Source organism: Brachycentrus maculatus, unplaced genomic scaffold (genome assembly GCF_059751285.1).
Source record: "Brachycentrus maculatus isolate JH-2025_06_01 unplaced genomic scaffold, ASM5975128v1 h1tg000018l, whole genome shotgun sequence".
Taxonomy (NCBI): domain Eukaryota; kingdom Metazoa; phylum Arthropoda; class Insecta; order Trichoptera; family Brachycentridae; genus Brachycentrus; species Brachycentrus maculatus.
In genome coordinates this window covers 917,689-944,711 of record NW_028280772.1, presented here as the reverse complement: position 1 = coordinate 944,711, position 27,023 = coordinate 917,689, and the positions used below count along the sequence as shown (strand labels likewise).

The 27,023-nt window shown below is 34.3% G+C and overlaps 1 protein-coding gene across 1 annotated transcript in view; it reads right to left on the bottom strand.

Moving 5' to 3' along the window:
- Window positions 1-6,272: 6,272 nt before the first annotated feature.
- Fkbp14 (peptidyl-prolyl cis-trans isomerase Fkb14) overlaps window positions 6,273-27,023 on the bottom strand; it is a 74,718-nt gene continuing 53,967 nt past the window's right edge. The window contains exons 2-4 of the mRNA XM_088267348.1: window positions 8,324-8,412; window positions 7,443-7,630; window positions 6,273-6,988 (exon numbers count right to left, since the gene is read on the bottom strand). Coding sequence (XP_088123474.1) covers window positions 6,803-6,988; window positions 7,443-7,630; window positions 8,324-8,412 — 463 coding nt within the window. The 3' untranslated portion in view covers window positions 6,273-6,802. The remainder of the gene's footprint in view (window positions 6,989-7,442; window positions 7,631-8,323; window positions 8,413-27,023) is intronic.

Sequence of the window (27,023 nt, the reverse complement as noted above, 5' to 3'; positions counted from 1 at the left end):
AAAATACTAATTTTGTTTTTCTCAATATATCGGTAATGGGCAGAGCACACGGGTGCGTACTAAGCCAGCGGAAGTAGTACGCCCATGTGCCCTACACATTACTGATCTTCTCCTCTCCTATAGAAACTATTATTCCTCCTCCACTTTCATTTAGCTGTAATATTCTCCACCCTTCTTCACTTGTATCATCTACATCCCATCGGGCAAGGCATATTCCGCTCCTATATCTGTAAATGGTCGTGCAAAACTGATAACTCTGCCTTTATATTTATATGATCACGATTGAGTTAACCCTGTGTCAATTTAATGTAGTACTCTATGCACCACTTGTATGGGATAGGGGCCAAAAAAACATACAATCGACACTTAAGAGCAAACATATGTATATTTCAAGTGGAATCAAATAAATTAGTATTGTAACTATTTATGCATGGCAGACTGATCACTTGACCGTTAGATACTAGGTCTGAGAGTACAGATAGAGGCTTCGATTTCAGACTGACTGAGCCCTCTGGGATTGGCAGACGTTGCATCACCTGTTAGTGCAGTCTGTGCCGGACCTGTCATAGGCACCAGCACGCAGGCACTTGCTTACAAGGGAGGGTAGAATAATAGTCTCTTATTAGTTTGCAGATTGTGTATAATCCCGTCCCTTTTTGGTAAGTGATGTGACACAACATCTCGTTAAATTCAGCACTGTCTTCCTTTCGGCTTTCTATAAATTCAATCAGAATGAAGTATCAATCTTAATTTGATTAACAATGCAATGTTTTTTGAGAGCAAAGATAAAAATTATTACTAATGCTTCCTAAGTCCCTCTTAGCGAGGTATGTAAAATAAAACTTAATAAGTGCACAATCAACCACCAAGATATTTTAAAAAATTCAACCATCCCTTAAGGAGAACATTTGGAAAGCGTCATCAATGATTGAGTAATCTACAAGATCTTGCTTGTCTAGAGAGGCCGTTTTCCCGTCGTAGTTTAGCTGCCGAAAACTTTAAACAAAATAGCAATGAAACATACAGCATATAAAACAATGGAGATTTTTCTATATTTTATTTGGGATTTTAACAGATCAGTAGCAAGCTATACACATCTAAAAATTTGATAAAGCAAGTACTTGTAATGTACCAATTATAAAATTCAACATATGGGTCGCCTACTTTCAAAATCCGCCAGATCCATGTAAGTCGATTTTACAAAAAATGCAAATTCTCCAGGTAACATTAATGTTTCAAAGATTTGTCTATCATTATATAAAATATTATGAAATAGAGAATTTTCCAATTTTCTTGGAAATTTACTCAGTATTTAAAAAAAAAAACGAGACACTAATCGATAATAACGTCATCTTAATTTTTGACTTATCCCCTCTCTCTGATTGGCCGATATGGGTCAGAAGGCAAGTTTCATGAATATAGTCGAGTTTGAAATACAACACTGTTTTTAAGTATTTTTTAGCAGGGTTTTTAATATTTAAATATTTTAAACAATAAAACCCAAACTTGGCATTCCAATAGAGTATTTATTTTAAAATATTATAAAATTGGATCTGGCGGATTTTGAAAGTAGGCAACACATACAAAAATACGTGGAAGAGGGACAAGAGGGAGGAAAAAGGTGAAAGGGAAAACATCAGATGAAGATAATTTTGTGAAACGAACAGCACACCACAATATCAATGTCAAATGATCTTCGATTTGACAATGTTGAGATGAACATATTGAAATCCCCAAATTCAGTGTTAACCAATTTTGATGAATGATAGAGAAACTTTGTTTAGATCTACTTGTGGGAAGCGCTAAGGTGTCAGTTTCCCTGTTGATTTGACGGAGAACTCTAAAACATATACGTTCCATTTCTTGAATGTTTTCCGCAGATACTTTGTGGCACATTTTATAATATATTTATAAAATTAATTAAAATTGTTTAAAAAAGAGGTGAAAACAAAGTTAATTAATTTTATAAAGACATATCGCTCACTCCTTTCAAGAACGTCGTAAATAAAAAAACTTGATTTCTCAGGAGAATGTTTTTAAAGTTTAAAAATATAATACAATTTATTAAAAATAAATATCAAGACACTTATTGAACTTTTTACTATGCAACAGGTCTTTTTAGATGAAACCTGAAGGTTTTTTCTCCATTTGAAAAATATTTAGTATATTTAAAAAAATAATTAAACAATACCTTTTCTTCAAAATGCAATAATAAACTTTCTTACTTGTAGCGGTAAATATTAAGTTAAAAATATGCCGCTTTTGCTGGGATATAGTACATTTTCTGGGCATTCCGAAAACATGTACAACTGAAAATTGACAATTTTTGATTTATGACGTTCTTGAAAGGAGTGAGCGATATACGTTCCATTTAAAAATATGTACCTTGATGAGGTTTTAGTCTTATTAAAGGTAAGATACGTATTAAACAGTATTTGTAAAAGAAAATATATGAGTTTAAAATCAAATTGTTTGTTCTTTGCAATGGTGGCACCAGATTTGCTGGGCAAAAACTGAAATTCCTATTAACAATATGTTACAAAAACTTTTTTGGGGTTAACTTCATAAGGGCCCTGTATCCATAATTGAAAGATGTTTTTACCATATTTTCTCTTGTGCTTCTCTGTGTGAACTAACATCACAATTAACTAGCACACTGCTGCGTAAATGTGGTTACCCTAACTAATGCTTAAACAGTATTGGTGAACTTGTATGTGTTAGGTGACGAAAGTAGTTTTGGTTGGTTGGAAGATATTGCTTTTTAGCAGTAAGCGAGCCAAAGTGCTTATTTATTTTCTGTACATAAAGTTTAAATAAATAAATTAAATAAAGTATAATATTGTTATATAATAAAAACTTTTGAATTAACCATTAAGACAAAGATTACTTTGCTAATTAAATTTTAACTTCCTGAAATAATTACTTGGATAAAAAAAATTCAAAGCATGATTTTCATGTTTTTGTACTGTTTGAAATCCATCACTTGTTGATTTTTAAACACTCAAATTGACAAGCACAAAACAAACCACTCCCGTAGATGATCACGCGACACTAAAATGGCTTACAAATCTAAAGGATCGATAATCCAATGTGTATCGGAATAGGAATTATTACTTTTACCGGTTTATATTTCTTTTCAGCACATTATGTTTTATTGTCCATTATATTAGCACTCTACCTAATTCGGCACTGATTTACACTGTATATCGGGATTGGCTTCGAATGATCTAAATTACGATCTATATCACGGAGTACTAAATTATGAAGGGAATAGAGGGCGATTTGAACAATTTTGTTTTTCCTTCAAATTATTTTTGATGTTGTAATTATTGCACTCATTATTATTATCAATAATATTAGCCACAGGTTTGGTTGTGGTGTTTAAATATATATTTATTTAGCAATACACGCCCCGTCAGTAAATATTTCTGTCAAAAAATTCAAGTCAAAATAGCAATTATTTTACAATGACAACTTAAGATAATGTTACCGTTGGAAAAAATAAAATAAAAAATATTTCACAAAATATTTTGACCGCTCTCCAACTTCTACATGCCAAGTAGGTATTTTAAAAAAATAATCATTTATGATTTTGGTATCCTGATCAGCGGGCGAGGGTCACCTATTTCAAATTTAAAATCAAAACGTTTGTTTTTTTTACCTTCCTTTTTCCTTTCAAAAATATAGAAAGTTAAAATGAATACGCAAAAAGGGTATACATATTTTTTTTTTTATATATATAATTTGGCCCATATCCCGAAATAATACAATGTGCAAATAGGTCGAGCCTCTACCGATTCAAGCCCAAGCGTGGCCAGTCCTGCTCGGTGGTCACAATCTTTTTCTCATAACCAAGTCTTGGGTCGGCTTGATATTGTCCTACCTTTTGCCCGCTTTGGTACATATTGACAATCAACCTACTTTGGGAAGACGCAGGGGACCCAACCTGCTGATACTGGTGCCGAATCAGAACTTAGGGCTTCACGTTAATGGACAGGTGAAAAAGCTACAATATAAGGCTATGAAGGCAGTGTCCATATACGGAGGAGTCGACAAGACAGTCCTGACACCTGGTGAAGTTGGGGCGATGCACATTGTGATCGCCACGCCTTGTGGACTCCTACAAGCGATTCAAGAAAACTTTCTAGCCGTTCAAACTGTATCGTTCTTAGTATTGGATGGCCTCAATCACCACGTGTCTCATGGCTGTTAGATCAGCTAGGCAGAAGGTGGTGGTATCGAGCAAGGAGCCTGTCAACATGCGAGGATTGGAAATGTGTGTGCAGATGATTTTAAACTCCATGCCGCAGTTGTTCTAAATATAACCATGTGAGATTCTTAACAACCGTTTACTTTAATTAACCCTTCTTTCAATATTTTTCAGAAGTGTTTAATTTTTCTTATTTTTGTTAAATATTGTGATATATGAGGTTATAAGTTGATTTAGAATTAAATACTCAGTACGCTGGTACACTCTCGGTCTGACCTAGTGAGTATGATTATTGTAACACCCTTTAGTTTCTAACATAACATCAGCTCTAGAGATTAGTGGAATATCGTTACAAAAGAGAACTTATGTTTGAGAGTTAGAAGGGACAATATTTGATTTTTTGAATTATACATATATGGATTGTGATGTGATACGTGTTGTTTCTTTTTCAGAATTATCCAAATTTTTTGTAACTTAGTTAGCAAAAAGTTACAATTTCAAGTTTTCAGCTTTTGATTTTTTATTGTTTTATTTTGGTGTTTTTTACTTAGTGGCATCGGTGACCTTGTTTCATTTAGCATAAACTACTCATTTTATTTGTGTATTAAATTTATATGGAAAAAATACATTTGTTTCTCTTAACAACACCATTCGAACATTTTTCAAACAACATCTGAGAGAACGCATTTGACTGCATTAAGTTTACTTTCATGGGGAAAAATATTGTTTAAGCCAAACAGTGGCTTGATAAGTATTATGAAGATTCTGCATCTGGGAAATCAAATATATTTGACTGGTATGCTAAATTCAAACGCGGTTGTACAAGCACAGATGATGCTGAATTCTCTGGTCGCCCAAAATTGAGTTGTTCCGGAAGGCATAAAAAGATCCGAAAAATAGGTTTGGAAGACCATAAAGTAAGGTGTGAGATATCCGATACCTTAAAGATATAATACAAAGAGTTCCTATACACTATTTCATAACTCATACAGCTGGATCCCTCACCCTCGGCACGCTCTTGACCACAGCCCCACCCCCAGACGCTAACTCGCTGTCAGAACTAAGTGTAGTGATATATAATAGTCAGTAAGATAGTAAACTCAGAAGTAAAATCGTAAAACTAAAATCATACTCCTTAGTAACTTCATTGCTAACATAGAATCATTGAATTGTTTAAACTCATCCCTTTAACTAGATAGAAAATCTTTTTGCCTAGAATTTTCATTCATGAATTACGTGAAATTATAGTAAGTTTAAAAATAAAGAGTAAATCCACTCACAAGTAGGCAAAGGCTATAAATCTTAATAAAGAACATGACAAGCAGTATTCCCTAAGCTGTAGTTAGATTTCACTTAGACGCTAGTTACTTCCAAAGTGGGTGCCGCATTTGGTCACACTGGACCAAAAACAGCAACGCATTGACGATTCACAACGCTGATTGGAGCAGTTCAAGAGGTAAAAAGTATTTCTTGCATCGGTATGTGACAATAGATGAAACACGGATCCATCACTACACACCTGCTTCTCCCTATCTTCCCTCTCAACTGCCGGTTGAATTCGCAGAAGAGGAAGCGTTTCACAAGACAATGGCTCGTATCAGAAGTAGGTGAAAATGCTGAAATTGAATGAAACTGAGGACTGAATTTAATGAAAATTTTGAGAGTAAAGACATATCGTTCTACAAACAAGTAAATAAATGTATCACACTTGAAGGAGAGTATGTTGTTGATGAGTGATGTGTTTACACATACATTTTAGCAGTTTAAAGACAGTTTGAGTATGAGTATGCAACCCTAACACTGCTATTCTCCTTCTCTGCTCCTATAAAACCAATTATCCTCCTCCATTTTCATAAACTGGTAATATCCAACACCTTGAGCTTCTTCATTTATCCCAACTCATCTCATCAAACATATTCTGCTCCTATATCTGCAAAACTGAAGTGCCAAACGGATCACCCTGGATTCATATGTGTAATCAGGATCGAGTAAACTACTCGTCGATTTAATGGGTGCTCTATACACCGCTTGCGTAGGATAAAAGAGGAATAGTCAATAATAATTTGAACAATTTACCAAAAATATTTATTCAAAAAAATATTAAAAAAACATACACATACTAATCAAATAAAGAAATAAGACATAAAACTATTGTAATGTGGTAGCAGCAACGTAAAACAAGGTAAATAATTCTCCTTTTCCACTTAGCTGTACAGTCAGACTAATTATTATTATGTAAGAGACTTTTGTCAACAAAGTTAACATTATGTTATTATGGTCTATTTGATAATTTATTAATGGTAATTTGATGAGGTAATCCACATATAATATTAATTCTAAGCTTGCAATGGTATAATATTAATATTCATTGCAACATTCATCTCAAGCATTTGTTTTGTAAATGTTGAAGTGATAATTTTATTTGGAATTAAAAAAAAGGAAAATAAATGAAGTATCTATAAATTAAACATTGATTTAAGTACATACTTTATTTATTCATCGGGTAAGTCAAACTGGGTTACTCCCACCGTGAATTAATATCTGAATATAATATATAGGTGATGGTAGCTATGGACCGGGAGCTCGGGGACTCTACAGCTCGTCGTGCTTGGGCCCGGAGAACTCGGAGTGGCTGATGAAGCCATTCTTGTCCTTGTCTTCGTGCTGGAAGATCTCCTCCACCAGCTTGTCATGGTCCTCCAGCATGCTCTTGATGTCGTCGCTCTGAGGCTCTCCGCCATCGGCTGCAACCATCTGCTTTTTGAGGTATTCGCTCACCTGAAACACATTGACCGATCCATAAGCAATACCTGGAATCTCTCTCCTTCATGCAGTTTACTATCATGAAAACACTGCATCCCACTACTTATGCACTACCCTATGCAAATTAGGTGCGGATATAGTAAGAAGTAGCCACTACCTCACGTAAGAATCACTGCTCAGAAGACGAATGCAAAATAAATAGTCTTGATCAAATATTTCAAATGCTCCGAAGTAGTCAGGTCAAGTCAAAATAACAGTAGGTATGTATGAGGGTGCATGAATGTGAAAGAGTGGTGTGGCGTTCCATTACATTAGGCAGAGGCCTACGCCTGCGGAGAAGCGGCGTGATGTTTACGTAGTTAGTTTAGTAATATAAATACATACATCCCTTGAAACTTTGCTACATGGAATAAATGATGAAGCTAACAAGAGCCCCTGTGAAGAAAAGTCTGTTCTAGTTAATAGTTACCTCTTCCCGGGACAGCATGTTGTCTCGGTCAGCGTCGATCTCCTTGAACACGTTAGTAGTAGGTGGCGAGTCTCCCATGTTGATCAGTTCCACTTCGAAGTGGAGAGTGGCTCCGCCGGGTATGACATTGCCAGCTCCTCGATCGCCGTAGCCCAGAGCTGGCGGGATCACGAGCTTCCTTCTTTCACCTTAAAAGTTCAAATCATATAATCAATATTTAAAGGCCGTGCTTTGTAATTTCTGTCCGTTTTGTATTCCACGCTGGTCGACAATTATAAAAATTTGCTAGCTATCCGTTACAGTCTCAATGTGAGAAAATGTACCACAAATGCTTTACATTATTTGAACATTTACATTTCAGGCGTTTTACCAAATTATTACCTTTCCACAAGTAAAGCAGCGATCAAATTAAAAAATCTAATTGAATAATGACTTCTTCTCAAGAAATCGTTCATTATTCGGTTATGGGATTAATCACTCAACACTTATTACCGTAAACGGTTCATATATTTGGTCACATATTGTCTTGTAAATGTCTAGGCCAGGGATGGGGAACCTGGCTCTTGGCTCTTGAACCCTCTTGGCTACTCTGATAAACCCTATTGGCCGATGACAATTTATATACAGAAAAATATTTTGAATCTTTTTATATATTTAAAGATTCAGCTTCTGTGTGTTCATCTCAGCAAAACTCGAAAAGTAGTCGATAAATTGATTGAAATATTTACAAACGCGGCCTTACGTTGAATCAGATAAATGAAAGCGGCCTATAGAAATGAAAAGTTCACACCCTCCAGATCTAGACTTAGATATTTTCATTTAACAAAATAATCTCTGTCTATATCGAAATATAAATGAACTATAATTTGTAAGCATCTTACCAACACACATGTCCAGCAGGCCAAGATCCCATCCTTTGATGACTTGTCCAACTCCAAGTTGGAATGTGAAGGGTTGATCTCGATCATAGCTGCAAATAAAACATAGTCACAATTAGGCATAATTAATGCGTAACAAATTAATCAACAATCAATGAATAATAAATATAAATCCATTTTTTAATTAAGAATCGAAAGAAAGCGAAGATGAGACCAAAACAAACTTTTACCTGATGATATAAGTGACTTGGTAAGTAAAAAGTTTCATTAATTGATTCGGCAGTCACTTTGTGGTAAAATCTATCCATTTTTAATTAATGTCTTATGTAGTAAATACCACTATTTCTTAAAATCTACTGTGACACGTGTTTCGATGCATACGTTGTTTGAATATGATGCGGAATGCATAGAGACACGTGTCACAATAGATTTTAAGAAATAGTGGTATTTACTAAGTAAAACATTAATTATAAAAGTAAAAAGTTTATTTTAGTGTTAAATGCAGCTCACCATGAAATGTCAATAAAAACATACAACAAAGTACTTTGTCACTCAGTAATTACCAAAATCAGCATTTAATGACTTAGTACTGGTTGTTAAAACATCTTCTTCATCTTGTTGTAGGCCTTGTGGCCTATTTTAAGATGGATTAGCCTCCTGCGATGTCGATTCCCAGCTATCGACCCATTTCTTTGGTGGTCTGCCCGGGAGTCAGTGCGATGTGGGGGATTCTGGATGATTCCATTCTCCTTACATACCATTGTCTCCTTCATTGCCTTCACAGACTAACTAATTTATATGGTTGCCTTCCCCACCTAACAACACCTTCGATCTCGCATATTTCCCTGATCCTGGCGTTTCTTATTCTATCTCGAAGACTCTTGCCTGATATGCTTCTTAGAGTCTTCATTTCTGACCTTAATGATATTGTGAGGGATTAAATCTATGAATAAAAATCAAAGTTTTGAGGTTATAATTTCAAATAAAATGTAAACGAATAGAAACAATCCTAATATGCTATTGGTCCTTCATAAACATACGTCATCCAATAGTATACAGCATAACATAAACAATCGATATCAATTATCAATATATCTAGAAACCTACCTGGGGAGCAAAACGGGGTACGATGTGTCAACTTCATTAAAGATATCGTCGGTAACCACACCGAATAAAAAAATCTCTTAACACAGGTAACATTTTACGTAATTATTTTTTTCTTAAAACACCGTTTTTGTATTAAAAAATAAGTTTTTCTATGAAATAATTATATTGTTTTAAAAAAGAAACAGTTATCGAATGTTAAGGAAGTATTTTTTTTTAAATTCGGAACTGTGAGTAATAACGATACATACCGGAAAATGATTATTCAAGGATAGAATTATGATTATGGTATTCAAAGAAGACTACTAATCTCTTACCCTGCATACACCGGGGCACTTCTAGAAATTTTGGTGTTGGTTTTACAAACTTGTATTTATTAAGATTGACAGTGACAGGGATATCCACCTCCGTAGTTTAATAATGGTCAGCACGCTCGGCTACCGTTCTGGAGGTCCCAGGTTCGATTCCCAGGGGGGTCAAATAAAGATGAGTGATTTTTTCACTCTAATATTTATTCAATATTACCCTGGACTGGTACCTGAAGCGGAGGGCTGATCACTTTTCCTTCATGTGTTTAAGATCAAGATAACACTGCGTTTATATTATGCAGTGCCCTATGCATCATTGGGGTGCGGGTAAGGGCTAGAGAGAGAGAGAGAGAGAGAGAGAGAAATGTAAGGTCACAGTAAAATCGCGATACAATTTTGTTTTAATTTTCTATAAATTTCACAACTTAGTTAATAAAAAAAAAAACAAATTGCTTTGCAAGAGAAGGTCTGTCACAGGAAGCCTAGATGCTTCTGTATCAGATCCGGGAATGCGGTGGGACAGCGTTCAATATTCAAGGATAGATAGAGGTTTCACTGTATATGTAAGATTTTTGGTAAACATAATATCATATGAATGCTAGAAACCATTTCGTGAAATCCCAATACATGTTTATACAGGATGGAAAATTAATAATGTTCATGTTTGGGGTATGTGTGTAAATGAAATTTATGAATGAGCTGAAACCCCGAGCCGGGCAAACTTTGGGAAACCGTTTTGGCTTCGGGTTGTTTATTTTACGACATCCCACACTTTCTCCCGGGAGATTCAATATTTATAGCGGGAATCAAATCCCGCGGGCTTCGGGTATAAAATTGACTTTAAACGATTTCTGGAGCGATATCGGGATACTTTTAGTTCGAGGTCGGCTGGATTCGATGCTTTTATACCATGTTATTTTGTTCTTATGTTATGACATCTACACATATACGTATGGCCGTACTACGTACGTAGGCGTGTTGTCCGCCCCCGTAGTGTAGTGGTCAGCGCGTTTGACTACCGAGCTGGAGATCCCGGGCGAAGTCAAAATAAATCAAATATTTAATTAGGTACTTGGGACTTTCCCATGAAGAAAGTACAGAAAGGGGTTGTAAACCAACGGTTGCATATTAACCCATATATTATTTAAAATTACATACAAAAATCCTTTTTATTATAAATTTATATAAAATATATTTGTGATTTTTATTATAATACCTTACTATTTAAATTCACTCAATTTAAATTCATTTTGTAAGAAAAAAGTGTATAAAATCATGATTTTCAACCCCTGCCTTGTTGTGTATACAACATAGAATTTTATCTATCCTGTCTATCGAAACCCGGGTCAAATAAAATGTGGAAAAAAAATATTTTAAATTAAAGTGTTTTTACCCTGGACTGGTTCCTGAAGCGCAGGACTCAGCACCTTCCTTCGTGTATGTATCGTTCAAGATAACACTGCTTGTATGCGACGCAGTCCCTTATACACAGTTTTGTAAGGATAAGGGTTGAATGAAGAAGAAATATGCATAGACATGGGCGATCGAATTAAATAATGACTTCTTTCAAATAAGTTGTTACTTAGTTCGGTTTTTGGATTCGATCATTTGAAGCTGATCACTTTAATCAGTATTCAGACCCGGCGTGTAAAAAGCGTGGAGCGACTAGTTAAAGGTTAATATGACTTCGGGGCTCACTGGCGATATATCGAGGCTTTCACATAAAAATATCGTAAACGCCAGTCAGTAATTCACGAAACCTGTTAAATTTTTTACCATATAACGAAAATATATCATGCCGTTCTCAATCCGTGAATCATACCCTCATGCAGTTAAAACTTTGATATTTTGACAAAAAAAAACCTAACTGGAACGCAACGCCAAACGTTATGTTTAAATAATAATAAAAAATGAAGACAATAAATAAAACAATTCAAAGTATCTACCTCTAAAATAATCCTTTCAGACATTATTTACGAATCTGTCATAATAAAGGATTTATTACATATATATGTACCTATCGTAAAAATTGTCAGACCCACACTCTCTATGGTTCTGATTGCTGGACGATGTATGACACCTAATCTAGGCAACACGAAGCCTGGTTGTAACAGGCATAGTAAGGTAGAGGCAAGGCAATTGAGATGGCATGGGCACATAGGACGCAGAGAACCTGAACCTATTGTGAACCAGGCAATCGCTATGAACCTTTCTCGAAAGACATCTAGAGGGAGAGCAAAGAATTCATGGATACTACAGAATGATTACATGACTCGAAGGCATGGTCTAGGTGTCGTTGTCCATGAAAGAAGGGCCTTTAACCTGCGGACGAGGAGTGCTGATCCCAGCCGTCTACAAAGACGATAAGTTGGGATGGAGCCAGGAAGAAGATGTATCATAAAACCTCAGTTATTGTTTTATCATCAATTTATCATTTTGTATTTATCCACCTTTTATCTATTCCTAACTAATAATATCTGAAAAAAATAACGTAACTATGATACATTTCAAATTAAGCTGTAAAAACAACTAGCTGTCTTATATTCTTTATTCTTATTCTTCATTTTTTGTTTTTCTGGGAAAGGGTCGATGTGTATGCAGTTAACGAAGTGACATATTGCTACTTGATAATATGGTGAATAAATTGCACAAGCACTAATACGATGTTAGCTGACGATTGAAATACATTGTCCATCATTATTCAGTATGCTCCTATCCACATCGAAGTATCGACAAATGGCCAATTGTTCCCCTTGATAACATTTTGTTCATTGCTTATCCGATAACTATAAATTGAATCTAAAAAAAGGTGGTTTGAATACGTGTTTTTTTTTCAAGTATACAAATAAACTATTATAAATTATTTGTTTTCCTGAATTTTCATTATATATATTTTTATGAAGTGACAAGTGAATAAATACTGAAATTGTAATATTTTCATGGAATTCTAATATAAATAAATAAATTATGGGTCAGGAATACCCAACTAAAGAGTGAAATCATTTTTTATAGTATTTTTTTTAATTAAAGTTCTATCTTAAAAATATTCATATATAACGTTCACAAATAAAATAAATTTATTTTGCAATTGTGCCTATTAAATAAAACGGATTAAATATATTCACCGCTATTAAGGAAAACTAATTGGTGAGTATTTTAAAATAATATTTTTTGATACCTTGGCACTTTAAAAAATACATAAATACGACGGGTGTTCAATTAAAATATAAATTGAAGTCATAAAACAAAATGTAGTTTATAATATAATTTATATTTGATGCACTAACTTTGTGATTTTCCATTTTATAATTAAAATATAACATTGTTTTGAAATCACTATAAATATTTTACTATAACTTAATTATAATATTTACCGGTTTCGAAGCTAACCGCTTCTTTATCAAGATATTATTTATAAAGTATTAATCAGTCTTGGTAAAGAAGCGGTTAGCTTCGAAACCAGTTGACATTATAATTAAGTTATAATAAAATATGTATAGAGATTTTTTAAAAAAGTTATATTTTAATTATAAAATTTAGTTTATTTAAAAGTCACATGTAATACATAAGTATTCACCTCCCCGACGCACACATCTCATCCCAACGGTGTTTCCACTTTTGGAAACAGTCATTTTGTGATGTCCTTCAGCTCCTTTGTCGCATTTGCCTCAATCTCGGGAATCGTCTCAAATCTTCGTCCTTTCAAAGATCTTATGAGTTTGGGGAACGAAAATAAGTCAGAAGGAATGAGATTAGCGGAGTAGGGTCCGAGGGTGGGTGATCGAGTGTTTGACAAAAATTTGAAGCCTCAATATAATATATAACATAATATAATCGATCGTTAAAAATTCAGTTTATAAACCATGAATTTTTATACCCTAGCTGTACCCAGCCACGCGTTGCGATGGCTCTGTTCATTCAATAAAATAGAAATAAAATAGAAATCACACATGTGTAATGCAGTTCATTTCACATACTGAGAACCGCCTGAAAACATTTGATTATGTAGCTTATAATTTGACCTTATAATTTAAACTATTCCTCGTCTATGTTGAGATGTCAAAAGTGTAAATATAACTCCTTAAAGGAGGTCATCTAGATTTGTAAACAAGTATTCTTCAAACCCTTATCCGCACCCCGACGGTGCATAGGACACTGCATCATATAAACGCAGTGATATCTTGATCGTTAACACATGAAGGAAAAGTGATCAGACTTCCGCTTCAGGTACCAGTCCAGGGTAATATTTAATATATATTAAGGTGAAAAAATCACTTTTATTTATTTGACCTCCTCCCCCTTGGGAATCGAACCCGGGACCTCCAGTTTAATGACCATTACAGTACCTACCTAGACGCGAGTGTTTTTGCCTAGAATTTTCACTCATGAACTACATGAAATTATAGTATAAACATGAGTAAATCCACTCACGAGTAGGCATAGGCTATGAAACTTATAAAGTTGAAGCCTGAGTAGAGACATGATAAACGGTGTTGCATAAGCCGTAGCTAGATTTCAGAGTCAATTGGACGTTAGGTAATCAAAAAAACACTGCCTAGGCGGACATTGTTGTCCATAGTCTGTCGGGTTTTGTGTATGAGCGGTCACTCCTGTAGATAATAGTCCAAGGCCGGCCCAGCAGTCGCAGGGCCGCATTGTTCAGGGCCGGCGCACCCGTTGTTTATGGCGGCGATCCTATTCAGGCCCGCATAAAGGGCTCGCATGTGCCGAAATGAATCAATCGCGGTATAATGCTATCGGATATGGCCGATGTCACCGAGAGATACGCGGTTGATTGCATTACACACTTGGGACTGAGCGTGTGCGTTCCAGCACATACGCGTACTCGCATGCTATATAGGACAGTGGCAAAAACTAGCTATTAAAGGCAATCCAATTTAAAACTTGTGAAAGAAGTAAAGTCGATAAAAGAAGTAAAAACAGATGGCTCTAGTGAACTCACTCGCACATCGACATGGTATATCGCTCACTCCTTTCAAGAACGTCGTAAATAAAAAAATCGTAAATTTTCAGTTGTACATGTTTTCGGAATGCCCAGAAAATGTACTATATCCCAGCCAAAGAGGCATATTTTTAACTTAATATTTACCCGCTACAGGGCAAAAAAATGTTGTTTTTGCATTTCGAAGAAAAAGTTTTTTGTTTAATTATTTTTTTAAACATACTAAATATTTTTCAAATGGAGAAAAAACCTTCAGGTTTTAACTAACAAGATCTGTTGCACAGTAAAAGTTCAATAAGTGGCTTGATATTTATTTTTAATACATTGTGTTATATTTTTTAACTTTAAAACGTTCTGATGAAAAATCAAGTTTTTTTATTTATGACGTTCTTGAAAGGAGTGAGCGATATGTAGGGGCTCCAAAATAAAAGTATTGTTGTTGTCAATCATGGGTAGAATAGGGAATGTTACATGCGTGTAAAGTGATCAATCGACCAGCCTATGACAGGTTGTAAGCCCTGTAAATACCCAGAATTAAATATTTTTCTTCATCTATGTTGGGATGTCATAAAAGTTATTTATCCTTTTTGCGCACAGGACGGAGTGCACGGAACTCCATTTTTACGCGTTTTTATACACGACTTCGAAATAACACGGTTAAAATATAAGTCACACAAGAAACTTACAAAAAATGGTCACAACGGTCTATAACTAAATTTATTATTAGCTCCAGTAAACTCGAAATTTTGGAAAGAATTATAACACAGGTTGTGGACATCTTATGTGATAAAAGCAATATCGCACCAAATGTGCGTAAAGGGGTTCGTCTTTTTTCTTTTAGTGATAGTGATTAAGTTTTTATTAGCACATCATTTTAGGTGTGTCCAAATCCTTGTTCACAAATCCGGGTTACTCCACTAAGGAGTTATTTTTACATTTTGTCATCACAACATAGATGAAAGGCAACAGGACATGAATAGATGTGAAGGACGCGAGGAGTATCAGGACAGAAAAGTGTGGTATTCCATCTTCTCTGCCTACCCCTGCGGAGAAAAGGCGAGATGGTAGTAGTAGAAGTAGTAACATAGATGAGGAAGAATATAAAAGTCTGGGTATTTACACAGCTTACATCTAAATAAAGGGGTCTCTGATAAATAAAACCTTTCACAAACTAATCAAGCCGTGAACTCAATCATGAAGCGACATGAGATTTATGATACACGAGTATGTACGACTTCCAAAAATTTGATAAGTGTGGTTGTTAATCGTGTAAACTTTAATTACGTAATTTTATAAAATTTTGCCAATGATTATGAGTGGTGATTTCAATATCAACTTTAACTCAGAAGAAGCTCAGCTTTTGATAACATTTTTGCACAAAAACTTGAAGTTATAATTGATCACTTATAAAGGTCAGTCTACGACTAGATCATGCGCTACCATCGACGCAGTATTCTCTCGTTAATAAGAAGATTAGCTGTCTAAATTATTTGTATCATACTTCAGCTTTCATGAACCAATAATTTCCTTTTCAGAGTATGAATTGATGGGAATTGAAGGATAAACTAATTAATTTATTTCATTAACAGAAATTTTGTTCAATTACATATATAACCGTTTTCTAATGCTGAAATAATAAAACGACCAAAAAATCAAACAAGGCTATGCATAAAATCAACTGTTAGTAGAACCTAAAAAGTTTCATTTCTAACGCGCGAGAGTGTGACACATATATTTTTAAATAGTATTTTTTTTACACGACATCGAGTAAACGTATCTACCTCGTAAATTTGGAGTTCGGTGCATAGGAATCTAGCAACTCCGACTGCGAACCATCCACCTCTTTCGAATGACGGACGAAGTAGCGCGCAAACCGAATTCGCCGAATCATATATTATTCACAATCCATTCGCTTTTGCCATCTAGCGAGTAAATTTGCAACCACGTTTTTGTGAAACTGCGAATTTCACAGTCGGCTTTACGACCGCTGCTAGGCGATTTTAACTGTTGGCGACTCCGCCGTAAGAGACATTTTCCCGCGCATTAAAGTATTCGTAACCGCGAGCCTGCGGCGGCACACGTGATTTTGATTCTTCCTCGATCCGCCAGATGGTACCCGAATGCAAATACCCGATTTAATATTTATTGGGTATGTATTTATTTCCCGCCGTACTTTTTCTGAGTCAAATAATATACAGAGAGGGAACGAGGGAGCACGAGAGGAAGCGAACACGAGCGCGTATGATACGCGGAATTTGGAAGTAGGCAGCTATTTTATGTAGCCGAGAAACTGAAGGACTGCTGCGAGCGGCGGGTGTCCAATAGTGCCCTAGTTGACATTTTTAGATTCGCATCATTGGGCCAAAATTTAGTAACTCCTGTTGTTTGAAATCGCGTATTACATATTTGTCTTTAATTGCACATAAATACTGACTATTTTTTAAACCTATTTTTTTTGGGTCATCTTGCTTGATAGCACATTAAATAAAGGTGATCAGCTCTCCGCTTCAGGTACCAATCCAGAGTAATATTGAATACATAGAGTGAACAAAAATCACTAATATTTATTTGACTCCCCCCCTGGGAATCGAACCCGGGACCTCCACAGTACGGTAGCCGAGCGTGCTGACCATTACACTTCGAAGGCGGAAAAAAATATACAGTTATTTCATTACATAAAATACAATTCCTCCAAGAAATATCAGTACATAAAAAAAAACGAATAGATAAAGCACAGCTTTCATCTTACCCCCACTACACTAGATCAATGATAAGGGGTGCACTCATTCTCTTCAGACCTTTCTGTCTTTGAGGGAGATAACTATTATTACTGAAGTGCCAATTACCAGTGGCGTGATAGGCTTATCACACCACTGAAAATATCGCTCACTCCTTTCAACAACGTCATATATAAAAATCGACAATTTTCAGTTGTGCATGTTTTCGGAATGCCCAGAAAATGTACTATATCCCAGCAAAAGAGGCACATTTTTAACTTAATATTTACCCGCTACAGGTCAGAAAATGTTGTTTTCGCATTTTGAAGAAAAGGTATTGTTTAATTATTTTTTTAAACATACTAAATATTTTTCAAATGGAGAAAAAACCTTCAGGTTTTACCTAAAAAGATCTGTCGCACAGTAAAAAGTTCAATAAGTGGCTTGATATTTATTTTCAATACATTTTATTATATTCTTAAACTTTAAAAACGATCTCCTGAAAAATCAAGTTTTTTTTGTTATATATGACGTTGTTGAAAGGAGTGAGCGATATATTCAGTGGCTGTTTGAGGTATGGGTATCAAAAATAGGAGAAATCAGCAAATTATATATGCACCATTGACGTGCAGATAAGGGTTTGAAGTGAAAGAATTTTTTTTCACAACATTTTGAGTGTGTCCAAATATTTGTCAACAAACCTGGGTTTTCTCCACTTAGTCTGTATATTTTGAATTTAAATTTAAAGCGACCAGAAACGAGTAGTTAATTTTGGGGAAATTCCCTGTTAGGTTGCATGACTGGACGAATTAGCGCAGCCGGGAATGAATCTCCGGTTGCTGATAACTAGAGTCCAGGAATAGTGCTGTGGATGAGGAAGAATCAATCCTGAGATAAATAAAAGGGTGGATTTCAATCCAGCTGTAGAAGTAAACATACCCTATCAAAATAAGTTGCCTTGTGCGAATTTGATGGTGAATTATTAAGTAGCCCAGCTTCCGTGGCCTTTCTAGCTTCCTATTAAATATTGACAACGTGTTGAAAAAGGGCGTATTTATTTATGTTCAATTTATTTCATCGATATTCTTTTTATACAGGGAGATAATTACAAAAAGGGAATTGACTCTACAACGCGATAGAATAACAATAATTATACTCGTACCTTGTCTATTCTCTGGAAAAAATATGCGTGAAAGTGCGTTAGAAGTGAAAACTTTTTAGGTTCAAACAATTGATTTTATGCATTGTTCTCATTGCATTTCTTGACCATTTTATTATTTCAGGATTAGAAATGATTGATTGAAAAAAATCTCTCATAATTTGATGATATATTTATTTTACTCATTAATTTCCATTAATTATTACTTAAGACAGAAATTATGGGTGTATGATAGCTGGAATAATGGGAGAATACTGCTATTATTTTATTCTTTCATATATATTTATATTTTAGGATTAGAAAACGGCTATGTGCTATGTGATAGAAAATCTCTCTTAATTTGTTTTTTTTTTCATAAATTTTCATTTATTCAAACTTTAAGATATAAATTATGGGTTTATGATAGTTGTAAGTATGATATAAATAATCTAGACTTAATTTTTTTTTAATAACGAGAGAATACAGCTATAATATTATTATTTAATGTATTTATATTTCAGGATAAGCTATGTGGAATATAACTGAAGAAAATCTATCTTACTTAAATAAAATAATTGTTTTATTCATCAATTTTCATTAATTCATACTCTAAGATGGGTTTACGGTAACTGAAGTATGTTATGATACAAATAATACCGCAAGTGTTCTAAATAAAGAGAGAATACCTTTGTCAGTTTTCAATTTTAACTTGAAATTTTCATCCAAAAATCTTATCAAAAAAGGGTGAACTTCCTCCGAGTTGAAGTTGATATTCAAATCACCACTCGTAATCATTGACATTTTTCCAGTTCTTTTTCCACGAATGTTACACCTTCAATAGTAAAATTGTTAACTAATGAATATTAAAACGTGTTAAGATAATGTACAGTATAATATGCAAGCGTCTAGTGGTTCGCTACAAATCAACATAGTTGATCCACACGGCGCATACGCGTATAGTGGCCTGTGACGCGACGGAGAGAGTAGAAACGATCTCTCTACTCTTATCTATCAACTAAAGAAAAAGCGTTTCATTTTTAGGTCTGATCTAGGCCGATTTGCCATTTATCTGTCCACATTACTGAGGGTTGAGACCCTTGTCGAAGACTCTTCTCCAGTTATCCCTTGACTGCGCTGCACGTAGCGCTCCAACCACTGAGGTCCCTTCCGCTGTCTTAACTTGATCGGTCCATCGTATGGGGATCTTCCTCTGCCTCTCTGCCTCTCTTCCCCTACAGACTTTCCTCATTGCCACGCACGACGTGTTCAAAGAACTGAAGAATCCGCAGTGTACAGACATTGGCCAGAGTCAAGCCATCCAAGTATAACTCTTGACTAATTGTTGGGGCGTTTAGCTATCCGAGGAGTTCTATGCACTTGCTTCCAACACCACATTTCGAAAGCGTCAAATTGTCTTCTTTCTCTTGAATTTGTGGTCCATATTTCCGCAGCATGGTGAGAAATGAAGTGGACCAAACTCCTGACAAGCTTTATCACGGTGTTGTTACTCACACCACGGTCTTTCCAAATTTTTTCTAGCTTAAACATGGCATTTTTAACAATGGCGATACGACATCTGACGATTTGCCATACCGCGCCTATTAAAGTAACTTTAAAAAGTAAATAAAATGTTAAAACCATCGATAGCAATCAAAATTACACGAGTTTCATAATTCGCAATCTTGGCCAGACACCCCTCGTCTTCCGGAACGTCTTTAAGAATAAAAAGTTTAAATTAACTCCACCAAAGTGAAGTTAAAAATTTAAAGATCGATGTTCCCGCTTCTTGTTAATTTTATTCCGGGAGACGAAAGGCTGCGTGCCGAGGGCAGTTGGAGCGGACGGAGGGAGTCCCACAAATATTTAATAACCACGAGGACGAAAGAAGACATTTTCGAGAAAATTTTCGACATTTTCGTCCAATTCGCATGTAGCGTCCGTGCGTATCGGCGTCGATTCGAAGCACAAGGTACTATGTCAAATTTATTACTATCTTTATACAGTATTACTAATGCGCAAATGTAAATTTATACCGATTCAAAGATCACATTTATACCTACTGTGTTTCATAAGGACAATTATTTGAATATATGTATATCCATACTCGCGCGAAAATATCATACAAAAGGCGATGGTAGATTCAAGCTGTGTTGTTTTTACTGTGATTTGTTATGTTAAAATATATATTACATGGAGAAAAAACCTAAATACCAGCGGTCGGGGAACCGAGGTAAATGACCCCAAATGGGGTAAAAAAGATTTTTTAGGGGTTATTTAAATTTTAAATTAACCCAAGAATTTAACATGGAAAATTTTCTAGTTTGCTATTTCATAAACGTATTAGTATTTTTACAAATTTAAACAATTCAGAAATCGATTGAACGCTGAAATCGACTATTCAAATTGCTATTAAATAAAAAATCACAATTTTTAAAGTAATTGTATCAAACATGAAGCAACATCATTTCTCCAAAAACTGAAAAGGAAACCTCAAAACCTGAATTTTCGTTTGATCCAATTTGAGAATTTTATTTCGTTTGTTATATACTTAATATTTTCATGTAACCGTTTTTTCTTTTTCGTGTTAATCAATTCAATAAATAAGTTTGATTTTAAATTGATTGAAAAGTTATTAAATTTATGTAATTGTTTACTTTCAATATAATATATTTTTAAAATTCTTTATATAACATTTATAACATTATAACATGTAAGTAGTTTAAAACAACTTCATGAACAGATGTGTCGCAATTGATGTGATCTTTTATTCTTATTATGTAAATGATACAATAGTACCGTATATATAAAAAATAAAAAATAAAAAAATAAAAAATAAAAATAAAAAAATGGGGGAGGGGGTAGTATCGACTAAAGCTGAAATATTTTGGGGTAATGAATAAAAAAGTTCCACGACCGCTGCTATATATATCTACGTGATGTAATTTATTCAAAACATTTTGAGTACATTTTGAATGTATCCAAATAAATGATAATATATCTCTTTATCACATCCTTGTCTCATGTCTCTTATATATAAACTTTTCTTATGCATAGGTGTGAAGAACTGTAATTGGTACTCACGATTTTTTTTTGTATTCTGATTTATCATATATTGTAACTGTTGTTTTTCCTTCCAATAAAATAAAAAAAAAATTAAAATATAAAATATTTGTTCACAATTCTAGGTTTGTCCATTTAGGAGTTATTTTTAAATTCTGACACCTCAACATACATATATGTATTAAGAAGAATACGGATTTGGATACCCAGGTTTGTGAACAGGTATTTGAACACAATCAAAATGTTTTGAATATATTTGATAACGTAGGTATAAAGGTCTATTTTCCAAAAGTTATTATAATTATTTGATTATTTTTAAATAATAACAAAACACAGTAAAAACATTGAATCTGTCATCATAATTTAAAATTTCAGCTTAAATATGATATTTACATATCGCCCACTCCTTTCAAGAACGTCATAAATCAGAAAACTTGATTTTTCAGGAGACCGTTTTTAGAGTTTAAAAATGTAATACAATGTTTTAAAAATAAATATCAAGCCACTTATTCAACCTTTTACTGTGCAACAGATCTTTTTGGGTAAAACCTGAAGGTTTTTTCTCCATTTGAAAAATATATAGTTTTTTTTAAAAAATAATTAAACAATACCTTTTCTTCAAAATGCAAAAACAACACTTTCTGCCCTGTAGCGGGTAAATATTAAGTTAAAAATATGCCTCTTTTTCTGGGATACAGTACATTTTCTAGACATTCCGAAAATATGCTCATCTGAAAATTGACGATTTTTGATTTATGACGTTCTTGAAAGGAGTGAGCGATATGAGTAAAATGATATGTTACTATTGAATATTATAATATTAATAAATAGCGCAATTTTGGTTAAACACTATCCATCTACTATCTTACACTCCGTGGTGCATAAGGCACTCCACTGACGCTGTGTTGGCCCTTCTAGGCTTCAACTTTTAGTTTTATAGCCTATTCCTGCTTGGGTTTTGTTTCTTGGTCTATAATTTCATGCAAAGCATTATATAACGTGTGTTGCATGAAATTACAGCAAAGTACAACCATTTTCCAATGGCCTATAAACACGCCGCAGCCTCTTTCGTCCGCGTATTGCGAACGTAAGTGCTGCCATCTAGCCAGCAGCGGTCAAATTTCCACCCTTAAAATGTATGCCGATAACTGTTTTTTTTTGTTTTTCAACGCATCATTTACCATATTCAATGTTAAAATCAAACACAAGATTCTTTTAAATTGTGTTTTCTTGTTAAAAACACATAAAAATATATTTTGCGACAATTTTTTCGCCTTGTTTGGCATTTTCAAACTAATGTAATCATAACAAGGCGAGACAATTGTCACAACTTTTATTTTATGTGTTTTTATGAATAAAATACAATTTGTTAGACTCTAAAAATCAGTGTCTGATTTTAACATTTAATATATAAAATAAAACACAGTTCTATAAATGAAATGCCAAATCTATAAATATATTTATAAACGAACATAATTGATTTTTTTAATGTTTTTCGCAGATACTTTGTGGCACATTTTATAAACTTTAACTATGAGTATTTTAATGTTTAAGAATTTAATAAACCCTGATGATGACAAGGTTCTTGTCGAAACCGGTAGGTTAAAGTGTACTTGTAATAAAAAAAGTGGTTAAAACAAAGTTGTTTAATTTTATAAAGTAAAACTCATTTTATTTCGTCAGATTTTGTGTCTATCACAAACTAACCATCACACCGCTTCCCGCAGGGGTAGACAGAGGGAATAGAAAATTCTTTGCCGCTTCCACATTCATGAATCTCCTCATACATACCCATTCGCAGAGTGAATGCCGGGAATTGAGTAAATGGTGTCCTGAAATCTGTTAGAGCAAAGAAAAACATACCAGCGAAAACTAAACCGACAATACACAACTGAATCCTGGTTCCAACCGTAATGTATGGAAGAAAAGCATGGAGTTGGCAAAAGAAGGACGAAAGTAGACAGAATGTAGTGAAATGCGATCCCTCAAACTAATGTGCGGCAGAACGACGTACAATAGATGTACGAATGGTGAAACAGGGGAACAGTGCAAAGCTGAGATGAGCATTATCGATACAATTATGAAATGTGTGTTGAGATGGTTTGGACATGTGGAACGTATGAGTGAGGAAAGAACGGTAAAACAATTTTATTGTAATTTACGAAGCGAAAAATGATAATAATCTTGAATGATTTATATAGCGCCATTTTCGTAAACTTGACTACCTCAAGTTGAATTTAAAAAAAGAATCCCTCTTACTCACAAAGTATAATCGTGGTGCATAAGGCACTATATCTCTCTAAAAAACGGAGGTGATTTCTCCTGAATATTAACTGGCCATATTTCTTTATTTATTTCACATAGTAACAAAAAATATTACAATATTCTCCTTTTTTCAAACCCTAATCCTGACCCGATGGTGCATAGGGCACTGCATCATATAAACGCAGTGTTATCTTGATCGTTAACTTATGAAGAAAAGGTGATCAGCCCTCCGCTTCAGGTACCAGTCCAGGGTAATATTGAATACATACTAGAGTGAAAAATTACTTATATTGATTTGACCCCCCTGGTAATCGAAGCCGGGACATCCAGAACGGTAGTCGAGCGTGCTGACCATTACACTACGGAGACGGACAAAAATATAAAATATAAAAAAGGGTTGCCATAAAAATACAGCTTTTATAAAATGTCAAAAGCAAAATTTCTTCGATAAATTCCAATTAAGATCGACATTATTATCACTAGGTCGGAACTGCATCGACTCTACTGCTGATGGGAAGTGCATTGACAATGTTTGCAAGGCGGAATCGGATCGCTTCAGTCGGGATAAGGGCCAATTATACTTCGTGCAATACTTGCGACAACTCTAGAGACATCTATTGAATTCTAATCAATTGCATTTGCCAACAGAGAATAAATAATATTTCTTCTAAGAAATAATGTAATTGGTAATTATTTATAACAGTGATTCTTGTTATTATACTCGCTTATTGAACCAGGCAATGCCAGTCTATTTCTAGATTTTAATATATATATATATATATATATATATATATATATATATATATATATATATATATATATATATATACATATATATATATATATATATATATGTATATATATAGTGGTAATATTTTCCTTCGTAAATTGGGTGTAAATAATATGTAAAGTGGGTGTATAATAATAAAATAAACAATGTGTTGCTTTGTAATTAAAGAAACGACATTGAAAGTTTATTCTTAATTAATCTTTACAATAATTTTCTATCTATCTGATTCTGACAGTTAACAATATTATATTTTTTCTATCTGATGTCTTTTGTTTTATTCAGAGCGACGCATGCGACATCTGGTGGTAGAGCTGTTTTATATAGGTACTATTTGTAAGTGCTTAATAAAATGTATAGGTAGGTACCTAGGTATTTTATTACATATATATATGTATATATATATAATAAACATTGCCTGTAAGTTCCTCTCCAAGCACAATAGCTAAGTCTCTTTTTTGGAGATGCACAGCACAACTAGTATAATATTTTTATAAGTAGATTTGTGTTAACAGATGACAAAAAAACATGGATTGGCAGTAGGGCCAACACGGCGTCAGTGGAGTGCCTTATGCACCAAAGAGTGTGAACAGTAGATAGATCGTCTAATAGCAAAATAAGATAAAATTCAAGGCTGATAAAATCGTTATCGTTAAAAATTGAGAAAGGTGTGTTGACATGGTTTTAACGTATGGAACGAATGAGTGAGGAAAGAACGATAAAACAAATATGTGAGGCGGAACGTAGTTGGAAATAGGAAAAGGAAAACCGAAGAAAACCGAGTAAAACTTGTATTTTGAATACTTGGACGTGATCAGGTCAGGAGTCGGAATAATCGGCGGGTATGTAAGGAAGTTTGCAAAGATTGAGTAGTGTGGCGTTCTATTCTCCGCGGCCCTTCGTGAGTCTACTATCTCTAGACAATCCACACTTAGGTTAGACATCAGGACATATGGCTATAAATTATCTAGCCTTACTAGATCCCGTCAAAAATAATTCGTAAATTCGAGCTGTGCCCGAGCTACACGCTTGAGCCGCTATCCGAACTGCTTGTTATCGTGACGTTGTTTTCCAAGTATTTATATCACTCTCCTGACCGTACATACGCTCACTGCGAACGTAAGTGTTGCCATCTAGCCAGCGATGAAATTTCCACGTTTTTCCGCGTTTTTCCCTCGCGTTTGTAAGATTTATAAGAAAAATTATTGCTAATGAATTACCTGCAAGACGGTATTTAATTACTATTACTATGACATTTGGTTTCAGAGATGTGGAGGTCCTCACAAAAAAGCACATTTCCAACATTGCACAAAAATCCTTTGTATTCTATCGAAATCTTAATTGAAGTTGCGACAAAACGTGACCAAATCTGTGTTCAACTAATATGAAATCTTTATAAAATTAGACAACTTTGTTTTAACCACTTATTTAATTTAATTATTAGTAAGCGCGCGGCTTCATACTGTTTTGGGCGATTCCATTCGTAGTTGTTATTTAGAGTAGATTTTGCTACGCAATGCACAATAAAAAATAACATTTGGGAGTTTTTAAATCATATTTTCATATGGTGTACGGAGTGTGTGGGAGTTTTTGGTAAGGGAATGTAATTAACTATGAGTATTTTAATGTTTTTTAGTATTTGAATATTTTAGAATTTAATAAACCCTGATGATGACGAGGTGCTTGTCGAAACCGGTTGGTTCAAGTGTACTAATAATAAATAAAAAAGTGGTTAAAACAAAGTTTGTAAAATGTGCCACAAAGTATCTGCGAAAAACATTCAAGAAACAATATGAAATCATTGAATCGTTCCAAAACGTAACAATTTTACAAACTAGAATTCCTAATTACTTAAATTGTAATGGAAACGTTTTAGTGACCTCCACAAATACCTTTTGCACTCTGAAATTCACTGAAAACTATAGAAGCTGTGATAAAATGATTTGGAAACAAACTGATCTTGATATACATTTTTTTAGTACGTTTTTTTTGGATTTATGGACTAAGTTGATGCTACTTAGTCAAAACATGCAAAAAAAACGTACTACAAAAAAAATGTCCCTTACTGTGTTTTGAGTTTGGACAGCTGATATGTAGGTGAAGAACTGCTCACTGCCTGTGCATCTCGATAAGATAAAATGCGTTTCTTCACCATATTGCGAATGTGGACAAGCTAAAGGGGATGCAAACCATACGTTCTTTCAGTATCCGCTCACTGCAGGGAAGGAGAACATTCTAAATAGCTCAACACAGGCAGGAATCTAACTCCCCACCCAAGTATCCACCCTTATTTCTGAACCAAATTCTAGAATGATTTCTAAACTGATAAAGCTTAACCATTTAAACTATTAAAACTTAATA